The sequence below is a fragment of the Bombina bombina genome, chromosome 1, assembly GCF_027579735.1.
Source record: "Bombina bombina isolate aBomBom1 chromosome 1, aBomBom1.pri, whole genome shotgun sequence".
In the NCBI taxonomy this organism is placed as follows: domain Eukaryota; kingdom Metazoa; phylum Chordata; class Amphibia; order Anura; family Bombinatoridae; genus Bombina; species Bombina bombina.
In genome coordinates, this window is record NC_069499.1 from 503,119,712 (window position 1) to 503,140,258 (window position 20,547).

Here is a 20,547-nt window from a genome sequence, read left to right on the forward strand (position 1 = left end):
TATAATTATATTCTAGCTATTTTAGGATTTATATTTATTTTACAGGTAACTTTGTATTTATTTTAACCAGGTACAATAGCTATTAAATAGTTAAGAACTATTTAATAGCTAAAATAGTTAAAATAATTACAAAATTACCTGTAAAATAAATCCTAACCTAAGTTACAATTAAATCTAACACTACACTATCAATAAATAAATTAAATTAAATACCTACAATTACCTACAATTAAACCTAACACTACACTATCAATACATTAATGAAATACAATACCTACAAATAACTACAATTAAATAAACTAACTAAAGTACAAAAAATAAAAAAGAACTAAGTTACAAAAAATAAAAAAATATTTACAAACATTAGAAAAATATTACAATTTTAAACTAATTACACCTACTCTAAGCCCCCTAATGAAATTACAAAGCCCCCCAAAAAATAAAAAAATGCCCTACCCTATTCTAAATTACAAAAGTTCAAAGCTCTTTTACCTTACCAGCCCTGAACAGGGCCCTTTGCGGGGCATGCCCCAAGAAATTCAGCTCTTTTGCCTGTAAAAAAACACATACAATACCCCCCCAACATTACAACCCACCACCCACATACCCCTAATCTAACCCAAACCCCCTTAAATAAACCTAACACTAAGCCCCTGAAGATCTTCCTACCTTATCTTCACCTCACCGGGTATCACCGATCGGTCCTGGCTCCAAAATCTTCATCCAACCCAAGCGGGGGCTGGCGATCCATAATCCTGTGGCTGAAGAGGTCCAGAAGAGGCTCCAAAGTCTTCATCCTATCGGGAAGAAGAGGCGATCCAGACCGGCAACCATCTTGATCCAAGCGGCATCTTCTATCTTCAACCGATGAGGAACGGCTCCATCGTGAAGACCTCCAGCGCGGATCAATCTTCTTCCGACGACGTCCAACTGAAGAATGACGGTTGCTTTAATGAACGTCATCCAAGATGGCGTCCCTTGAATTCCGATTGGCTGATAGGATTCTATCAGCCAATCGGAAATAAGGTAGGAAGATTCTGATTGGCTGATGGAATCAGCCAATCAGAATCAAGTTCAATCCGATTGGCTGATCTGATCAGCCAATCAGATTGAGCTCGCATTCTATTGGCTGTTCCGATCAGCCAATAGAATGCGAGCTCCATCTGATTGGCTGATCGGATCAGCCAATCGGATTGAACTTGATTCTGATTGGCTGATTCCATGAGCCAATCAGAATTTTCCTACCTTAATTCGAGGGACGCCATCTTGGATGACGTCCCTTAAAGGAACCGTCATTCTTCAGTTGGACGTCGTCGGAAGAAGATTGATCCACGCTGGAGGTCTGGATCGCCTCTTCTTCCCGGATAGGATGAAGACTTTGGAGCCTGTTCTGGACCTCTTCAGCCACAGGATCATGGATCGCCAGCCCCCGCTTGGGTTGGATGAAGATTTTGGAGCCAGGACCGGTCGGTGATACCCGGTGAGGGGAAGATAAGGTAGGAAGATCTTCAGGGGCTTAGTGTTAGGTTTATTTAAGGGGGTTTTGGGTTAGATTAGGGATATGTGGGTGGTGGGTTGTAATGTGGGGGGGGTATTGTATGTGTTTTTTTACAGGCAAAAGAGCTGATTTTCTTGGGGCATGCCCCGCAAAGGGCCGTGTTCAGGGCTGGTAAGGTAAAAGAGCTTTGACCTTTTGTAATTTAGAATAGGGTAAGGCATTTTGTTATTTTGGGGGGCTTTGTAATTTCATTAGGGGGCTTAGAGTAGGTGTAATTAGTTTAAAATTGTTGTAATATTTTTCTAATGTTTGTAAATATTTTTTTATTTTTTGTAACTTAGTTCTTTTTTATTTTTTGTACTTTAGTTAGTTTATTTAATTGTAGTTATTTGTAGGTATTGTATTTAATTAATGTATTGATAGTGTAGTGTTAGGTTTAATTGTAGGTAATTGTAGGTATTTAATTTAATTTATTTATTGATAGTGTAGTGTTAGGTTTAATTGTAACTTAGGTTAGGATTTATTTTACAGGTAATTTTGCAATTATTTTAACTATTTTAGCTATTAAATAGTTCTTAACTATTTAATAGCTATTGTACCTGGCTAAAATAAATACAAAGTTACCTGTAAAATAAATATAAATTCTAAAATAGCTAGAATATAATTATAATTTATATTGTAGCTATATTAGGGTTTATTTTACAGGTAAGTATTTAGCTTTAAATAGGAATAATTTATTTAATAATAGTTAATTTATTTCATTAGATTTAAATTATATTTAATTTAGGGGGGTGTTAGGGTTAAAGTTAGACTTAGCTTTAGGGGTTAATAAATTTATTAGAGTAGCGGTGAGCTCCTGTCGGCAGATTAGGGGTTAATACTTGAAGTTAGGTGTCAGCAATGTTAGGGATGGCAGATTAGGGGTTAATACTATTTATTATAGGGTTATTGAGGCGGGAGTGAGGCGGATTAGGGGTTAATACATTTATTATAGTAGCGCTCAGGTCCGGTCGGCAGATTAGGGGTTAATAAGTGTAGTTAGATGGAGGCGACTTTGGGGCCGGCAGATTGGGGGTTAATAAATATAATATAGGGGTCCGCGATGTAAGGGCAGCAGATTAGGGGTACATAGGGATAATGTAGGTGGCGGGGGTGTGCGGAGCGGCAGATTAGGGGTTACAAATAATATGCAGGGGTCAGCGATAGCGGGGGCGGCAGATTAGGGGTTAATAAGTGTAAGGTTAGGGGTGTTTAGACTCGGGGTACATGTTAGAGTGTTAGGTGCAGACGTAGGAAGTTAGGAGCTGAACGCGGCTTTTTTGCAGGTGTTAGGTTTTTTTTCAGCTGAAACAGCCCCATTGTTTTCTATGGGGGAATCGTGCACGAGCACGTTTTTGAAGCTGGCCGCGTCCGTAAGCACCGCTGGTATCGAGAGTTGAAGTTGCGGTAAATATGCTATACGCTCCTTTTTTGGAGCCTAACGCAGCCATTCTGTGAACTCTAAATACCAGCGGTATTTAAAAGGTGCGGCCAGAAAAAAGCCAGCGTAGCTAACGCACCCCTTTGGCCGCAGAACTCTAAATCTAGGCGAGTGTGTTTTGACATCATGTTTTAACATCATGATGCATTAGTATGCAGGGATATCTTGAATTGACACTTTATATTGATCTTTGGTTTTATGTTTCTAATTTTGTGTATAAAATGTTTTGTATCCAATCATCACTAGATGTCAAATCCCCTTTTGTAACAATGATGATTGGATGTGTTTTTTTGTTTTTTTTTTAAATAGAGCAAGGCACTTTGCAAACTTTACAGTCTGAATCACAAAAGAAAAAAATTGGGTTCAGTGGGAACTTTGGCCTAGATTTGGAGTTCGGCGGTAGCCGTCAAAACCAGCGTTAGAGGCTCCTAACGCTGGTTTTGGCCGCCCGCTGGTATTTGGAGTCAGTGATTAAAGGGTCTAACGCTCACTTTTCAGCCGCGACTTTTCCATACCGCAGATCCCCCTACGCCATTTGCGTATCCTATCTTTTCAATGGGATCTTTCTAACGCCGGTATTTAGAGTCGTTTCTGAAGTGAGCGTTAGAGCTCTAACGACAAAACTCCAGCCGCCTGAAAATAGCAGGAGTCAAGAGCTTTCTGGCTAACGCCGGTTCATAAAGCTCTTAACTACTGTACCCTAAAGTACACTAACACCCATAAACTACCTATGTACCCCTAAACCGAGCTCCCCCCACATCGCCGCCACTCGATTAAAATTTTTAACCCCTAATCTGCCGACCGCCACCTACGTTATACTTATGTACCCCTAATCTGCTGCCCCTAACCCCGCCGACCCCTGTATTACATTTATTAACCCCTAACCTGCCCCCCACAACGTCGCCGCCAGCTACTTAAAATAATTAACCCCTAATCTTCCGACCGCAAAGCACCGCCACCTACGTTATCCCTATGTACCCCTAATCTGCTGCCCCTAACACCGCCGACCCCTATATTATATTTATTAACCCCTAATCTGCCCCCCTCAACGTCGCCGACACCTGCCTACACTTATTAACCCTAATCTGCCGAGCGGACCTGAGCGCTACTATAATAAAGTTATTAACCCCTAACCCGCCTCACTAACCCTATCATAAATAGTATTAACCCCTAATCTGCCCTCCCTAACATCGCCGACACCTAACTTCAATTATTAACCCCTAATCTGACGACCGGAGCTCACCGCTATTCTAATAAATGTATTAACCCCTAAAGCTAAGTCTAACCCTAACACTAACACCCCCCTAACTTAAATATAATTTACATCTAACGAAATAAATTAACTCTTATTAAATAAATTTTCCTATTTAAAGCTAAATACTTACCTGTAAAATAAATCCTAATATAGCTACAATATAAATTATAATTATATTATAGCTATTTTAGGATTAATATTTATTTTACAGGCAACTTTGTAATTATTTTAACCAGGTACAATAGCTATTAAATAGTTAAGAACTATTTAATAGTTACCTAGTTAAAATAATAACAAATTTACCTGTAAAATAAATCCTAACCTAAGATATAATTAAACCTAACACTACCCTATCAATAAAATAATTAAATAAACTACCTACAATTACCTACAATTAACCTAACACTACACTATCAATAAATTAATTAAACACAATTCCTACAAATAAATACAATTAAATAAACTAGCTAAAGTACAAAAAATAAAAAAGAACTAAGTTACAAAAAATAAAAAAATATTTACAAACATAAGAAAAATATTACAACAATTTTAAACTAATTACACCTGAGCTTGCATTCTATTGGCTGTTCCGATCAGCCAATAGAATGCGAGCTCAATCTGATTGGCTGATTGGATCAGCCAATCGGATTGAACTAGATTCTGATTGGCTGATTCCATCAGCCAATCAGAAAATTCCTACCTTAATTCCGATTGGCTGATAGAATCCTATCAGCCAATCGGAATTCGAGGGACGCCATCTTGGATGACGTCCCTTAAAGGAACAGTCATTCGTCGTTCAGTCGTCGGTCCGGATGGATGTTCCGCGCTGGAGGTCTTCAGGATCCTGCCGCTTCGCTCCGGATGGAAGACCATAGAAGATGCCGCCTGGATGATGACTTCAATCGGATGGAAGATCCTCTTCTGCCCCGCTTGGATGAAGACTTTGACCGGATCATGGACCTCTTCAGCCCCCCGCTTGGGCTTGGATCAGGACATCGGAGGAGCTCTTCAGGACGGATCGGTGATACCTGGTGAGGTGAAGACAAGGTAGGAAGATCTTCAGGGGCTTAGTGTTAGGTTTAATTAAGGGGGGTTTGGGTTAGATTAGGGGTATGTGGGTGGTGGGTTGTAATGTTGGGGGGGGTATTGTATTTATTCTTTTACAGGCAAAAGAGCTGAAATTCTTGGGGCATGCCCCGCAAAGGGCCCTGTTCAGGGCTGGTAAGGTAAAAGAGCTTGTAACTTTTTTAATTTAGAATAGGGTAGGGAATTTTTTATTTTCGGGGTCTTTGTTATTTTATTAGGGGGCTTAGAGTAGGTGTAATTAGTTTAAAATTGTTGTAATATTTTTCTTATGTTTGTAAATATTTTTTTATTTTTTGTAACTTAGTTCTTTTTTATTTTTTGTACTTTAGCTAGTTTATTTAATTGTATTTATTTGTAGGAATTGTGTTTAATTAATTTATTGATAGTGTAGTGTTAGGTTAATTGTAGGTAATTGTAGGTAGTTTATTTAATTATTTTATTGATAGGGTAGTGTTAGGTTTAATTATATCTTAGGTTAGGATTTATTTTACAGGTAAATTTGTTATTATTTTAACTAGGTAACTATTAAATAGTTCTTAACTATTTAATAGCTATTGTACCTGGTTAAAATAATTACAAAGTTGCCTGTAAAATAAATATTAATCCTAAAATAGCTATAATATAATTATAATTTATATTGTAGCTATATTAGGATTTATTTTACAGGTAAGTATTTAGCTTTAAATAGGAATAATTTATTTAATAAGAGTTAATTTATTTCGTTAGATGTAAATTATATTTAAGTTAGGGGGGTGTTAGTGTTAGGGTTAGACTTAGCTTTAGGGGTTAATACATTTATTAGAATAGCGGTGAGCTCCGGTCGTCAGATTAGGGGTTAATAATTGAAGTTAGGTGTCGGCGATGTTAGGGAGGGCAGATTAGGGGTTAATACTATTTATGATAGGGTTAGTGAGGCGGATTAGGGGGTTAATAACTTTATTATAGTAGCGCTCAGGTCCGCTCGGCAGATTAGGGGTTAATAAGTGTAGGCAGGTGTCGGCGACGTTGTGGGGGGCAGATTAGGGGTTAATAAATATAATATAGGGGTCAGCGGTGTTAGGGGCAGCAGATTAGGGGTACATAGGGATAACATAGGTTGCGGCGGTTTACGGAGCGGCAGATTAGGGGTTAAAAAAAAATGCAGGGGTCAGCGATAGCGGGGGAGGCAGATTAGGGGTTAATAAGTGTAAGGTTAGGGGTGTTTAGACTCGGGGTACATGTTAGAGTGTTAGGTGCAGACGTAGGAAGTGTTTCCCCATAGGAAACAATGGGGCTGCGTTAGGAGCTGAACGCTGCTTTTTTGCAGGTGTTAGGTTTTTTTTCAGCTCAAACAGTCCCATTGTTTCCTATGGGAGAATCGTGCACGAGCACGTTTTTGAGGCTGGCCGCGTCCGTAAGCAACTCTGGTATCGAGAGTTGCATTTGCGGTAAAAATGCTCTACGCTCCTTTTTTGGAGCCTAACGCAGCCTTTGTTTGAACTCTCGATACCAGAGTTAAATTTATGGTGCGGCCAGAAAAAAGCCCGCGGAGCGTTAACAGCCCTTTTACCGCCAAACTCCAAATCTAGGCCTTTGTGTTTAGACCATTGAGTGGCTTTAGGAGGACTTTTACCGTGCACAAATATTGACAGTCCAGCGCAAAGACTGTAACGGGATTTTAAATTCTATACTCTTTTGTGAGCAACAGACTTTTTACAAAGGACTTTTAAAAATAATTTTAAAATACCACCAGTGTTTTCTTGAATATTTGTCAAATGTATTGCTTTTAAACATTGATTCATATCATTTTGAATTTACATTTATATTTTTAGACTCTCTTAGCTAGTTTTTTATTGTACTTATATAGGGGATATTTTGTGAGAGTTAATCCCATTAAGAGAGCAAGAGGGGGAGTGTTACATATTATATCAGAGGAATGGAGTGTAAGATATTGTTCCATTTTGTCTGATATACTTTTTAATTCGTGATTAGATACTGAGAGATGATAGACTAATACTTTATGCAGACTAGGAACTTAATGCACCAATTTGAAGTGTGCCCCTACCTCATTAAATACTTTTATCATCTGCTCTGACCGATCCTTGTAATGAACTTCCATACCGAGAGAGTAGGTAAAGAATGCAAGGCAGCCACCAGGTTTCAGGATCCGATCAACCTATAGTTATTCAAGTGAACATTTAATATGTTAAGTTACGCATTTTACAATACTGTAACATAATGTGGAGTTTAACATACAATAAAAGCAAAAAAGAACGAAATCTAATAAAATGTACATACGTATACAAAGTGTAGGTGATCTTTTATATATATCTATTTAATATACACACATTCTAAAGCAACATTTCTGGCAAATTAAAGGGACATAAAACCCAATTTTTTTCTTTTATGATTCAGGTAGAACATTCAGTTTTAAACAACTTTCCAATGTATTTCTATTATCTCTGTTTTCTTGTTATCCTTTGAATAGCAGGAAGTTAAGAAGTTCAGGAGTGTGAATGTGTCTGCAGGACTATATAGCACGTTTTTCAACAGTTATTCATTAGCAAGAGCACTAGATGGCAGCACCATTTCCTGTTATATAGTGCTCCTAAAATGTGCATGCCACCGATCTAGATATCTCTTCCACAAAGAATAACACGAGAACTAAGCAAATTTGATAATAGTAGTAAAATGGAAACTTTTTTTAAATTGCATTCTCTATCTGAGCCCTAAAAGAAAAAAATTGGGTTTCAAATCCCTTTAAAACAAAACAATACTAAGGACTCCATTTATCATTGTTTTGTGAAATACGACTTTCAGTTCTCCTATCAGTCCTCCGCAGCTCCCCCTCGGCGAGGTGCACCTGTGCGCCAATATTTATCATAAAATTGGTCGTATTATCACACTAATTTCCAAAGTCGAGATGCGGCGGATTAATGATAAATTTTGCCGTTATTATTAGATATTCGCCTAATTTATCATTTCATCATCTCAAAAATGCGCCTATTTTTGGTCTGACCTAATTTTTATAATTTTTTTTTTTTGTAATTTCTTTTTATTTACCATTATTATAATCCATGTTATCTAATACATGGTAATGAAATCACAAAAAAAACATTTTTATATTTAAAGTTAAATAAATTAAAATATTATTTTACCAATGCTACACAATACAAAGTCCACTTTAGTTTATCTCCTTTACACACCCCCTGCAGACCATAGTCCTATTATAAAACTGGAACTGGTGACACGTCTTACATTGAGCTCTAATATTGTTAGCTTTTGACTGATAAGATAGTATAACTTTATTAAAGATAGTAATGAATAGGACGACAAATTGGTATATTCAAATCATATATACATTTTTTATTAATTACAAAAATAAAAAATATGTTATTGTCACATTCAGTTTTTCAGGTTTTAATAATATACTAAAATAATTTTAATTTTTTCCGTATCTCATTCGCATTTTCCGCACTGTGGAGTAGTTACTTATAAGTCCAATTTCTGCTTTAAGCAGGACTTCTAAAAGATCTTTTTTGTTCACCCAAATTTTATCATCCTCAGGAACTATAAGAAAGAAAAATAAAAAAATAAAAATTACTTCATGTAATGATACATGTAAATGTTTTTTTTTGCAGTTATAAAAGGAAACACTAACATTGGTCTTTCAAGAATCAGCGAGAGCATTACAAAAGTTTCAAAAATGCAATCAATATAAATATCGATTCAAATTTTTACAGTTGAGATCACTTACTCCAGTCATAATATTGTGGTGAAGCAGAGTCCTCATCCTGCATCTCATCTGTGCTTCTTTTTTCTTGGATAGCTGTAAATGAAAACATTATTTTAGAACCTTATATTGATTATGTAACTCTTGAATGTCTCTCTCTCTCTCTCTCTCTCTCTCTCTCTCTCTCTATATATATATATATATATATATATATATATATATACACATATATAGATATTTGAATCTGGTGTGTGATAAAATCACAGTGGAGGGGGCGCAAAATGGTATACAATTAGATGGTGATCTTTCAGGTATTAGTGCAATGAGAACAAAGGCAGATTTAATGCTTCTCAGTAGCTGTGCATAAAGGGCGTGATATCCCTTTGCAGGGATTGTAGGCAGAAGGTAGGAAATGAGTTCCACTCCAAAAATAAAAGTTGCAAATATTTATTAAAAACAAAAAGTTAAAAAACAACACCAAGGTTGTTATAAAAAGTGGATTACAGGGTCACCCAGTTGGCCCCAATAATTGCAACGCGTTTCTCGGTTAGCAAACCGTTTCATCAGGCATATCAAACATTTTCCTACCTCTGCCTTTTAAACCCTACTAACAAACAATTGCATCCATTGTAAGGGGTGTGTTCCTAATTAATTCTCACCTGTGTGGACTGTCAGATGTCTCTGGGGCTAATTTGTTGTTAGCAGAGAAAAAGTGCTTTGTAAATTAGAATTTTCAAGTGTTAACCCTTTGTGTATACAAGATTGTGCATTTTTGTGTAACATGTAGAAAAGAAAAAAACGGTGTGATAGATAATTGATATAATCCTATGTTGTTTATGGTAATTCCTTCTTTACTGATATACACAGAGATATCTGCAATGAACAGCTGTATGAAAAGCCGTTGTCTATGTGTGCCTTTGTCATTGCCCATATTTTGCTCAATAACACGCAGGATGAAAACTTCCCAATTTGTCTAAGTCATATAGTGTTTTTGATGAGTTGAGCTGCAAATGAAAGATCTGTCATATTGTAAGGTGTGGATCATAGGGGAATTAGTTGAAAGTCTCCATATGTCAATGATCACATATAAACAATGTAAAAAAAGTGAGCATTCATCTAGTGTGCTCATCTGTTTCTATTTTTCCTATAAGTTTGCATTTTGGTAATCGAAAGCTTATGTGTTTGGTAACGGCAAAATGCCGACAAGTGAAGCATATGATTGGACAAGGGGTGTGTAATAGTCGACCAATGGCAAACTGTCTATGAAAGTTTGTTTGGTAGGCTAATTGAAAGCCCGTTTTTCTTAGGTTCATTGGAATATTTTCTGTAGCAACTAATGTTAATACCCTATACTGAATCGGATGTCTATGTAGTTGCGCCCCAATGCAAAGGGCACAGATATGAATTATCATAAACGTGTAGGGATTGAAAATTTATAAAAAATACCCATTTGTAATATAGCTATGAATGAGAAGGAATAAGCTTGAAACTAAGCAAAGTAAAATGATCCTGATGGATATCTAATATGGAAATTTATGTCTTTGTGGCCGCTGAGCAGCATTAGGTATGAAAAATCTGTCGTATTATAAGATGTGGATCGTGAAAAAATAATAATAATAATGATAAAGGTAATAGAAGAAACTTATGTGTTCCATAACGGCAAAATGCCGACTAGTAAGACATATGACAGGACAGGGGGTGTGTACTAGTCGACCAATGACAAGCTGTCTATGAAAATTTATGTGTCAAGCTGACTAAAAGCCCGTTCCTCATAGGTTCAATAGGATGTGTTGTGTAGAATGTAAACATCCTATATCAAATCGAATAGTTGCACCTCGATTCAAAGGGTAAAAATGTGAATTATCATGAACGTGTGGAGAGTGAAAATATGCGAAAACACCCACTTGCAATATAACTACAAATGAGAAAAAATAATATAGATCGCTAAGCAGCGTCCAATGATTAAACATATATAGCTTGATAATAACAATTAAGATACGCTGCAAATGAGAAATATAAATGTGAATAGTGTATATTATTAAAGTGTGGTGTAAATAAATAATTATTGACATGATAGCGTGCAAAGATAGATAGTAGTCTTATATGAACAAACTGACAACGTGGTAGAAACCTAGCAAAAAGAAATGGAGATTAATTCCTATATAAAGCAAAGAACCTGAAGTTGGGGTGTGTTGGATCTAGTGCTGACCTACAGTGAAAACTAATGTAATACTGACTACAATGGGGAATTAGGATAATAACCTAAAATGATAACTATCCTATTACATAGCTATATAGAATTACATATTAATATATATGTATATATATATATATATATATATATGTATATATATATATATATATATATGTATATATATATATATATATAATATTTAAAAAAAAATGTAATATATATTTCTAAAAAGATATATATAGCGAGAGTTAAATATAGAATCATAGAGAAAATGATCGATTATTATTTTGGTCATTTTCTATTCCCTCTTAGTTATTTTACTTAAAGGGACACTAAACCCCCAAAAAATCTTACATGATTCATGTAGAGAATACAATTTTAAACAACATTCCAATTTACTTGTATTATCTAATTTGCTTTATTCCTTAGATATCCTTTGTTGAAGAAATAGCAATGCACATGTGTGAGCCAATCACATGAGGCATCTATATGCAGCAACCAATCAGCAGCTACTGAGCCTATCTAGATATGCTTTTCTGCAAAGTATATCAAGACAATTTAGCAAATTAGATAATAGAAGTAAATTAGAAAGATGTTTAAAATTGTATGCTCTTTCTAAATCATGAAATAATTTTTTTTTCCCTTTAAGTTTAACACATTAAAACCATGAATTTTGTGTTGGAATTTTGTCTGGAATGATAATAGGTAGTATTTTCAACTGTGTTTCACCTGCTGTTCCTGAATGCACCTGCTCTTCCTCTTGCTCCACCTCTTCATTTTGCTCCACCCCTTCCTCTTGCTCCAAATCTTCATCCTCTTGAATCTGTTGTTCAATCTCAATATTAATATTCTGCTCTTCCGCCTCATTGGACTCATCATGCTGAATTTGTTCATTGTTTATATTTTCTTCATCTACTTAGATGAATTGTTATATAATTTTCAATTCATTATAAATATTATCAATATTTCACCCATATTAAAAATATACCAAATATTAACAAATACCTGGAATTGATGGAATTTCAAGTTCTTCCGCATCATTAGAGTCCATATTGTTTAATGGCCTTGTTTAATGGCCTTGTCCGACGATTTGTCCGACGATTTGTCCTCCTATGTCTTCCTTTAATAACAATCAATATACAATAATAATAATAAATTGAATTTATTAGATTTAGGATTGCTATTTTGATTTATTTATTTCATACCTGTTCTATCAGTCCCATCATTGTCCATGAATACCATATGGAGTGGGTCTAATTCCCCCCCAGAACTGGAAGAAGTCATCTCAATGGGGCAAAGGTACCTGGGCCCTATTCTTGTTTTGACTTTAAATAAAACATAATAGAAACACAATTAACAGTATAAATTTTAAGATTTGTACTATTAAAAACTATTTTCAAAATTAAAAATGTAAATTTAAATGCATTAACTAAATGACTTGACTTCAAATTGAGCAAATACTTTATTGATTCAATCAACAATTCTATTTTTGCAAGACTAATCTGTTAATCCTATTACTGTCTAAGTTTTTGGACACATTTAGCCAATTGCACAATAGATTGCTTAATATGTATACATAGTTCAATGGAGACATGTTGAAGAGTGAACATAAAAATTAAAAGACACAGACAGACTTCATTTTGTTATATAGTGACGTAATAAATTAAATTATTAATAAAGACATTCTCTAATTTGAATTTAGAAAAAGCATCAATCAAATTGATATCAATAAAAAATTGTTTTTTTATAGAAATCTAAACTTCTTATAAGAAACAATATTAATTTTGTATAATGCTTACATTTTTTCAGGTAACTCCTGATCAGAGTCTGGAGTTTATATTGCCTCCTGTACAAATCGTTGTACCTTTTCAGGCATTGTTTTCTTGTACGATTTTGCCCAAAGACTCTCCTCACTCAACGCACCATCTCACAAAGTATACTATTTCTTCTATCCTGCTCCAGAGTGAAAATACCCTTCCTTTTTTTAGGGAAATATTTCTCCATTGTATATGAGACTATCAATATTTCTCCAATTGAGAATTTTTTGGAACGTGTCATTTTCAATGGATATATCTATACTTCTAAACAGTACTAACGGAACTAATTTTGTTTAAAAACTGTGCAATATTGAGAATTAACGCATATATTTTTATTGGTTTTCACATTGACTTTAAAATAAATATATATTGTATTGTACTGCTTCCTTTTCCTAAAGTGCAATGTATCTTTATTTAGACACAATTTTAATAAAAAGATACATTTTAAAGAAATGTGCAACATTAAGGACTTTTTTTCTAAACAATATCAAATGTAATATTTTTAACTGTTACTAATGTCAAATAAATCTTCATTTATTTATCACACATTTGATAAACTTTTAGATGCACAATTATTAAATAGAATTAAGATTTGGTTTCTTTACAGTTAGAAATGTATTTCAAATGTAATGATTTAAAAAAAGGTAAAATTAAATTACATGACCAAAATAAAATGGAAAACACTATATTCAATGTTATAGAAAATGCGACATAGGGATCTTTCTAGAAAAAAATCAATCTGTATACGCCACTTTTCAACAACTAAATAGATAACCCATCGCACTATACCTTTACTAATGACCACCAGTTCTGGTCATAAGGAATACGTGTCATTTGATGTTATAGCCTCTCCCTTGTTTTCATTAGTTATTGGGTTACATTGGTTGCAAACACATGGACCGCATATAGTCTGGAAGTCTTCACAAATAAATTTTGTTTCTGACCACTGTCTAAAGACATGTAACCATTCCACACATATTCTCCAAACCACTGTTGCAGAACACCCAGTACCTGACTGTTATTCTGAGTTTTCAGATGTTTTTAACAAAGTTGAGGCAGAAAAATTACCACCTCACAGATCATACGACTGCCCGATTGAGTTACTCCCAGGGGTTGACATACCTTATGGGCATATCTATCCTCTCTCTGAACCAGAGTTGGTACATTTAAAACAGTATTTAGATGACAACCTACGGAAAAGGTTTATAAGACCTTCAACCTCTCCTGCTGGAGCAGGTATGTTTTTTGTACGAAACAAAGACGACACATTAAGACCTATAATCGACTATAGGGAATTAAATCGCCGTACAAAGAAAAACAGGTATCCATTACCTCTTATACCTGAGATAATAGAATGACTTCAGGGGGCTGTAATCTTTACCAAACTTGACCTTAGAGGCGCATATAATCTAATCAGAATAAAGTCTGGGCACGAATGGCTGACCGCTTTCCGTACTAGGTATGGGTTGTACGAGTATACGGATATGCCGTTTGGGTTATGCAACGCCCCAGCGACATTTCAATGTTTATTAATGACCTTTTCAGAGACATCCTGGATGTGTGTTTAATAGTATATTTAGATGATATACTCATTTATTCAAAGACTACAGAACAACACATAGAACATGTCAAAATTGTTCTGCAAAGACTCAGGGAAAATTCTCTATACGCCAAATCTGAGAAGTGTATTTTTAATACTGATACTATATCCTTTTTAGGTTATATCATATCCCCTAAAGGTATACAGATGGAAAACAAAAAGATTGAGGCTATAACATCATGGCCTATTCCTCAGAACATCAAAAATGTACAATGTTTTATTGGATTTTCTAACTTCTATAGAAAAGTTATAAAAGATTTTTCTCGTTTGGCTAAACCACTAACCTCATTGACAAGCAAACAGACTCCCTTTGTATGGAGTATTGAAGCCGACCTAGCTTTTAAAAACCTAAAGAAGCCTTTCACATCAGCTCCCATACTTAAATTCCCAGATCCCTCTTTACAATACATCTTAGAGGTGGATGCCTCCGACTACGCTTTGGGATCCATTCTATCACAGCGTAAGTCACCTAAGTCCCCTCTTCATCCAGTAGGGTTTTTCTCCAGAATCATGACCTCATCTGAATTAAACTATCCCATAGGAGAGAAAGAACTTTTATCTATTAAAAGTTCTTTTGAGTTCTGGAGACATCTCCTAGAGGGTACATCTTTACCTATACTGATCTACACGGATCATAAAAACCTAGAATATTTGAAAACAAATAAGACTCTATCAGCCCGACAGATCAAATGGAGTTTGTTCTTCTCCAGATTTGACTATATCATCACATAATGCCCTGGAAGTAAAAATGGAAAGGTGGATTCTTTGTCCAGGAAGGATCTAAAACCTATCTCATCTCCATCAGTGTCATCTATAATTCCTCAAGATAGATTTATTGGTCTATCACTTGATTCTACCTCTCAAATGAGACTTTCACAAGAACAAGATCTCTCCATGCCTAACCTGTCCTTAGTTAAGGCTAGTAACGGAGTATACTACCATAAGGGAAAAACTTATGTACCCCCAGGGTTACGTAAGGAGCTGCTCTATTCTACTCATGATTCTATGATCTCAGGACATCCTGGCATACATAAAACTACAGAACTTCTAAAAAGGATTTCTGGTGGCCTAATATGAACACTGATATCATGCAATATGTAAAGGAATGTCCTATCTGCGCTATTACCAAGAATTCCAGATCACATCCATATGGGTTATTAATGTCTTTACCCATACCAGGCAGACCGTGGAAGGACATTGCAATGGATTTTATCGTAGACCTTCCTCCTTCGAACAACAACAACTGCATCCTGGTGGTAGTAGATTTATTTACAAAGATGGCACATTTCCTTCCCTGTCATTCACTACCAACATCATCTGAAACAGCACAACTTTTCTTAACTCACATCGTTAGGTACCATGGCTTTCCTGACACCATCACATCGGATAGGGGTTCTCAATTCACCTCTAAATTTTGGACACATTTATGTCAAATTCTAAAGATACAACCTAGGCTCAGCACCGCATACCGTCCACAAACAAACGGTCAAACAGAGAGAACAAATCAAACTCTTGAACAGTATTTAAGATGCTATTGTTCACAACTCCAAGATAATTGGACATCTCTCTTGCCCACAGCCGAATTTGCTTTCAACAACACCATCAATTCATCTCTGAAAATGTCACCTTTTTATGCTAACTATGGCTTTCATCCTAGATTCCATCTTCACCCCAGAGACGAAACACCTTCACCATTGGTAAATGATATGATGAATGAACTTGCTAAACATTTCAACATTATCCAAGAGAACCTCAAAGATGCACAATCTCATCACAAGACTTATTACGATTTAAGACGGTGGAATCCACCCCTCTATAAAATTGGGGATTACGTCTAGCTCTCCACCAGAAACTTACATCTTAAAGTTCCAACCAGAAAACTTGGTTCTCTTTTCATTGGACCATTTCCTATTTCAAGAATTGTCAATCCCAACGCTGTCACTCTGGACCTGCCGAAGGATCTCTCCATACATCCAACTTTCCATGTTTCTCTGTTGAAACCTTGTCTCTCCGATGTCACTTCCATTACTCCTGTGCTTCCTTCTACTTCTCCTTCACTTGAGCCGGAATATGAGATTCAACCCATATTGGATTCCAGGTATTTCCGCAACACCCTTCAGTACCTCATTCATTGGAAGGGATTCTCTCATGACGAAGATTCTTGGGAGCCATCTTCCAATCTTTCGGCTCTCAGACTGGTGTCTTTGTTTCAAAGGCAACACCCTGACCGCCCTAAGCCTTGAGCCTCGGAGTGGCTCTTTTGGGGGGGCTCCTGTCATGGTTATGGCCTGTACCTTTAAGTTACCTGCCTATATAAGGCTCCTCCTTCCTACCATACCTTGCTTAGGATTGTTTGTAGGTAGGATTTCTGGATCTTCCCTACTCTCCACTTAAGCCTGGATTACAATAAGTATTAAGGATTACTTTTTGCTGTTTTGTGCTTTTATTGGTACTACGTTACTAACCTGTGTTTGGCATCTTTACTCCTATCTGCTGCTTATTTACATTTTGCCTTGTTTGTAAAGTATTACTGTTTCACCTTCAGAACTAAAAGAGCCAATTTAGCTCACCTCTAACTCCGCATCCACTTCCGGTGCAAACCTCCAGCGGCCTCTACTGAAGCTACCACAGTCCTGCTGTGTCACCATCTCACAAGCGTCCTTCGCGCCTCCTGCGCTGCAGCCTGTCAGCTGCGCTCTCACAAGCTTCCCTGCAGAGGTACACCTCTCCCTCTTCACAGCGGTGATTAGGAAAATCAGACTGCGCTATTCATCTGCAGGTACCAAGCATAAAGACCAAGGTAAAACTTGTCATATCTCCTACCTGAACTGTTGTAATGTTATTCAAGCTACTTACCTGTGTTTACCGTAATCTCTCAAATAGAAGGTAATTGTTTTTACACCTGCTATATGTTTGTGCACAACTTACCAACTGTATCATATCTGCATACTAACTTCTGTGAATCAACTATTTCATTCTAAGAAGGTGACTAATTCTGCTCTCATAACTATATTATACAGTGAATATTCCCTAATTCCCTACATACTGCTCCTGCATTACAGTTCTAAAATTAAAATAAGCCATTTATCAAAAAAAGCTCGAACCTGACTATCAAGCAATGCATTCGTATTTACTAGTTTGAAATATGCGAAAATATGTCTTGTGGAACATAAAGATCCTCTATAGGATCCTCTGGACACACATCATCTAGGTTTCCTTGTGAAATGGCAATATTATGCAACATGCAGGAGACAAGAATAATATCATTGCATTTCTCAGGTGAGTATTGCAGGTCTCCTCCTAAAGGTCCAACACCCTAAATCGCATCTTTAACACACCAAAAGTTCTCTCTATAGCAGTTCTTGTGGTACGATGTGACTCTTTAAATTTTAATTCTGCACGTGTATGAGGTGATTGGACTGGGGTCAAAAGCCATGGCCTACATGGATAACCATTGTCACCTAAAAAAAAATAAAAACATTACATGTAAAACAAGTTAAAAAAAGGAATTCATAAATATCTATGGACTTTAAAAAAAGAAAATGGGGGGAGTGGCTAAGAAGCGGCCATGATCAGTTGCATTTTATGAAGCTCCTGGGAATATTCTTAAGATTGATAAATTTACTCGGGATATAATTTGCATTTTTCTCAAGTATCTATCAGATCTCTTCACTGCTTATTCTGCAGTAATGAAAGTCTCCATGATTCCCGCATCAGTCTAAACAGGAGCTGATTTAGCCTTTTTTGACCTCAGGCCGTCACCGCTAACTGGAGCCTACAAAAGCCTGCAACGACTACTCAAGCTAGACGACTTTTTCTCTGGGCTCCAAGACTGCCTTATACTAATATCTGTGTCTGGAGACTATAGCCTTATTGGGATTATAACATCCGGAATCCTCTGCGGCAGAACTGTGAATTATAGGTGACGGTCTACACATACATACTTTTACACCTAATCAAACCCCCCGGTAACCCGGGTTCTATTGGGCTAGTGGGCTGCTGGCCACTCATAACAGGATGGAGGGCTTTAGTCTCATAGCACTAACCTTATTCCAAGATCTCTCCCTAAAGATGGATGCACAGTTTGAGAACCTCAAAGCTGAAGTCAGAGAGGCCTTCATGAAAGATGGCGACCAGCCGTCACTCTCGTCTACGCACGCTTCCAGTCTGGCACCGGAGTTACACTCTACAACAGAATTGCCTCTTATTGTTTGCTCCGGAGAGCCTAAGGAGACCCCAGGATTCGAGAATGTGGTCAGTTTAGGAAGAAGCCTAAAAACATCTGGCTCACCCATCTCACACGCTTCGAAGGTGACTCTGCAGCAAGTCCTGACACTGATCAGTACTTCACTATGCCATTTTGAGCAACCTACCATAGAGGAGCCTGCATCGAGGTACCAGATTTCTTCAGCTACAGATAGCAGCCTAAAAACTGCCCTTTGGCTCCCGGTGGCCTGTTCGGGAGATGCGGCCGGCTCCGGGGTGGGCCACTGGGGACTGCACCATACTCGTGGCATAAGAGACTGCCGTGATCCCCCACTGACCTTAGACAAGGACTTCTATATAGAACGGGACTTCTCATATAGCAGCTCAGACCCGAGCAGAGTGGGAATAGGCTAGATATAAATTAATCTCTTGTTGTTCATTTTTTCTTTTTTTCCTTCTAGGGGACCTGAGCCTGTAATTGTATGCGTGCTGAATGTAGCCTATGCCTCTTCTCTGTTTGTTTATACCGGGGTTTTTTTATTTCAGCATCCAGTCAATAGTGCATTCTTTTTTTTTGGGGAGGTTTTTTATATATATATTTTTTTCTTCTTTATATATATATATATATATATATATATACATACATGTTTAAGATGTAACATTCATATTACACTGTTGAGCCCCTTTACATTGTGTTATGTGGCCTATAGTACCCTGATTCAGTTTTATTGAGCCATAAAATATATAGCAGATATATCCATAGCCTCCTGATACATAATTCAGATTTAACTTTCCATGCTAATAGCCCTCTAGTGAGCACTACATTCCCCATATGCCTAGAGATGAGAGGGCTGAGAGAGCCCCTGTTTTAGCAGACTAAATCACATGAACTATGTCAAAACGGGGGAAAAAGGAAAAACATATGTAACCTGCTTCAGATCTTGTATATGCTCCTACTTTATACCTGGAGGCATGTATTGGCTGAGTGTCTTTAGAATTAAATCTCGCTTACCCCACCTAAGGTCTAAAGGTGACATATGCTTAGGTGTTCCACTAGCGTCTAACATACTTCATTTTGACCTTTTATCCTCTAATCCTGTTCAACACCCTTAATATGCCCTTGCAACTATTGAATCCATTACACCCCTTAGCTTAAAGACTGCCCCCCCCCCCTATGAAATGGGATTCTTCCCTTCACTATCTAACCTACTAATCATCCCATTTCAGCCACCCATTACTTTTGTGAATTGGCATCTTCTTTATCTATTCATAACACAGGTTCTTATTATATTTAATGTACTCATACAAACTACCAATAGATGGCTAATCCATCCTGCTTATATTATAATATGTCTTAAAACAATACTTTGCTAGCACCCATGAGCCCAGCCACCCTCCCTACCTTCTTATACGAGCAGCTCTTGCCTGCTGAACTCCCTCCCCCCACCATATCTGAACAGCTAGGCCCAAAAGTGGCCCTTTTGTAAGCTAATTTCCTCCTCTAGATGGTTTTTCTTCTCAATGGGTCCAAAAGTGGCCTCTCATATTAAAAGAGGAAACAAATACAGGAAACTCATAATAAAACTGAGGTTCAAGATATTTCTCCACAACACCCGAATATGCTCCAATATCCTAACATGACTTGTAAGTTTTATTAATTTGTGGTTATTTCTGTTTCTAGTAAGTACGCTTTCCACAT

General features: G+C 36.7%; 2 protein-coding genes across 3 annotated transcripts in view; both read right to left on the bottom strand.

The window, feature by feature from the left end:
- LOC128645536 (putative methyltransferase DDB_G0268948) overlaps positions 1-20,547 on the bottom strand; it is a 105,510-nt gene that overhangs the window by 16,497 nt on the left and 68,466 nt on the right. Inside the window, exon 5 of the mRNA XM_053698580.1 lies at positions 7,364-7,474. Coding sequence (XP_053554555.1) covers positions 7,364-7,474 — 111 coding nt within the window. The remainder of the gene's footprint in view (positions 1-7,363; positions 7,475-20,547) is intronic.
- On the bottom strand, positions 8,646-19,413 carry LOC128645538 (glutamic acid-rich protein). Of its 2 annotated transcripts, none has more exons than XM_053698581.1 (6): positions 17,213-19,413; positions 12,431-12,550; positions 12,231-12,345; positions 11,955-12,140; positions 9,056-9,127; positions 8,646-8,868 (listed from the first exon to the last, which is right to left on the bottom strand). In XM_053698581.1, exons 3-6 carry the CDS (start codon positions 12,274-12,276, stop codon positions 8,741-8,743), a joined length of 432 nt encoding a protein of 143 aa, XP_053554556.1. In that variant the 5' UTR covers positions 12,277-12,345; positions 12,431-12,550; positions 17,213-19,413; the 3' UTR covers positions 8,646-8,740. The 2 variants fall into 2 exon arrangements, with proteins under 2 accessions (XP_053554556.1, XP_053554557.1); XM_053698582.1 differs by having other exon boundaries at positions 8,652-8,868; positions 11,955-12,137.

Coding starts and splice junctions, on each gene's coding strand:
- LOC128645538 (XM_053698581.1), bottom strand. CDS start 12,276: ATGGACTCTAATGATGCGGAAGAACTTGAAATTCCATCAATTCCAG. Junction 12,141..12,230: donor TGAAATTCCATCAATTCCAG/GTATTTGTTAAT, acceptor AATTCATCTAAG/TAGATGAAGAAAATATAAAC. Junction 9,128..11,954: donor GGTGCATTCAGGAACAGCAG/GTGAAACACAGT, acceptor TTTCATTTACAG/CTATCCAAGAAAAAAGAAGC.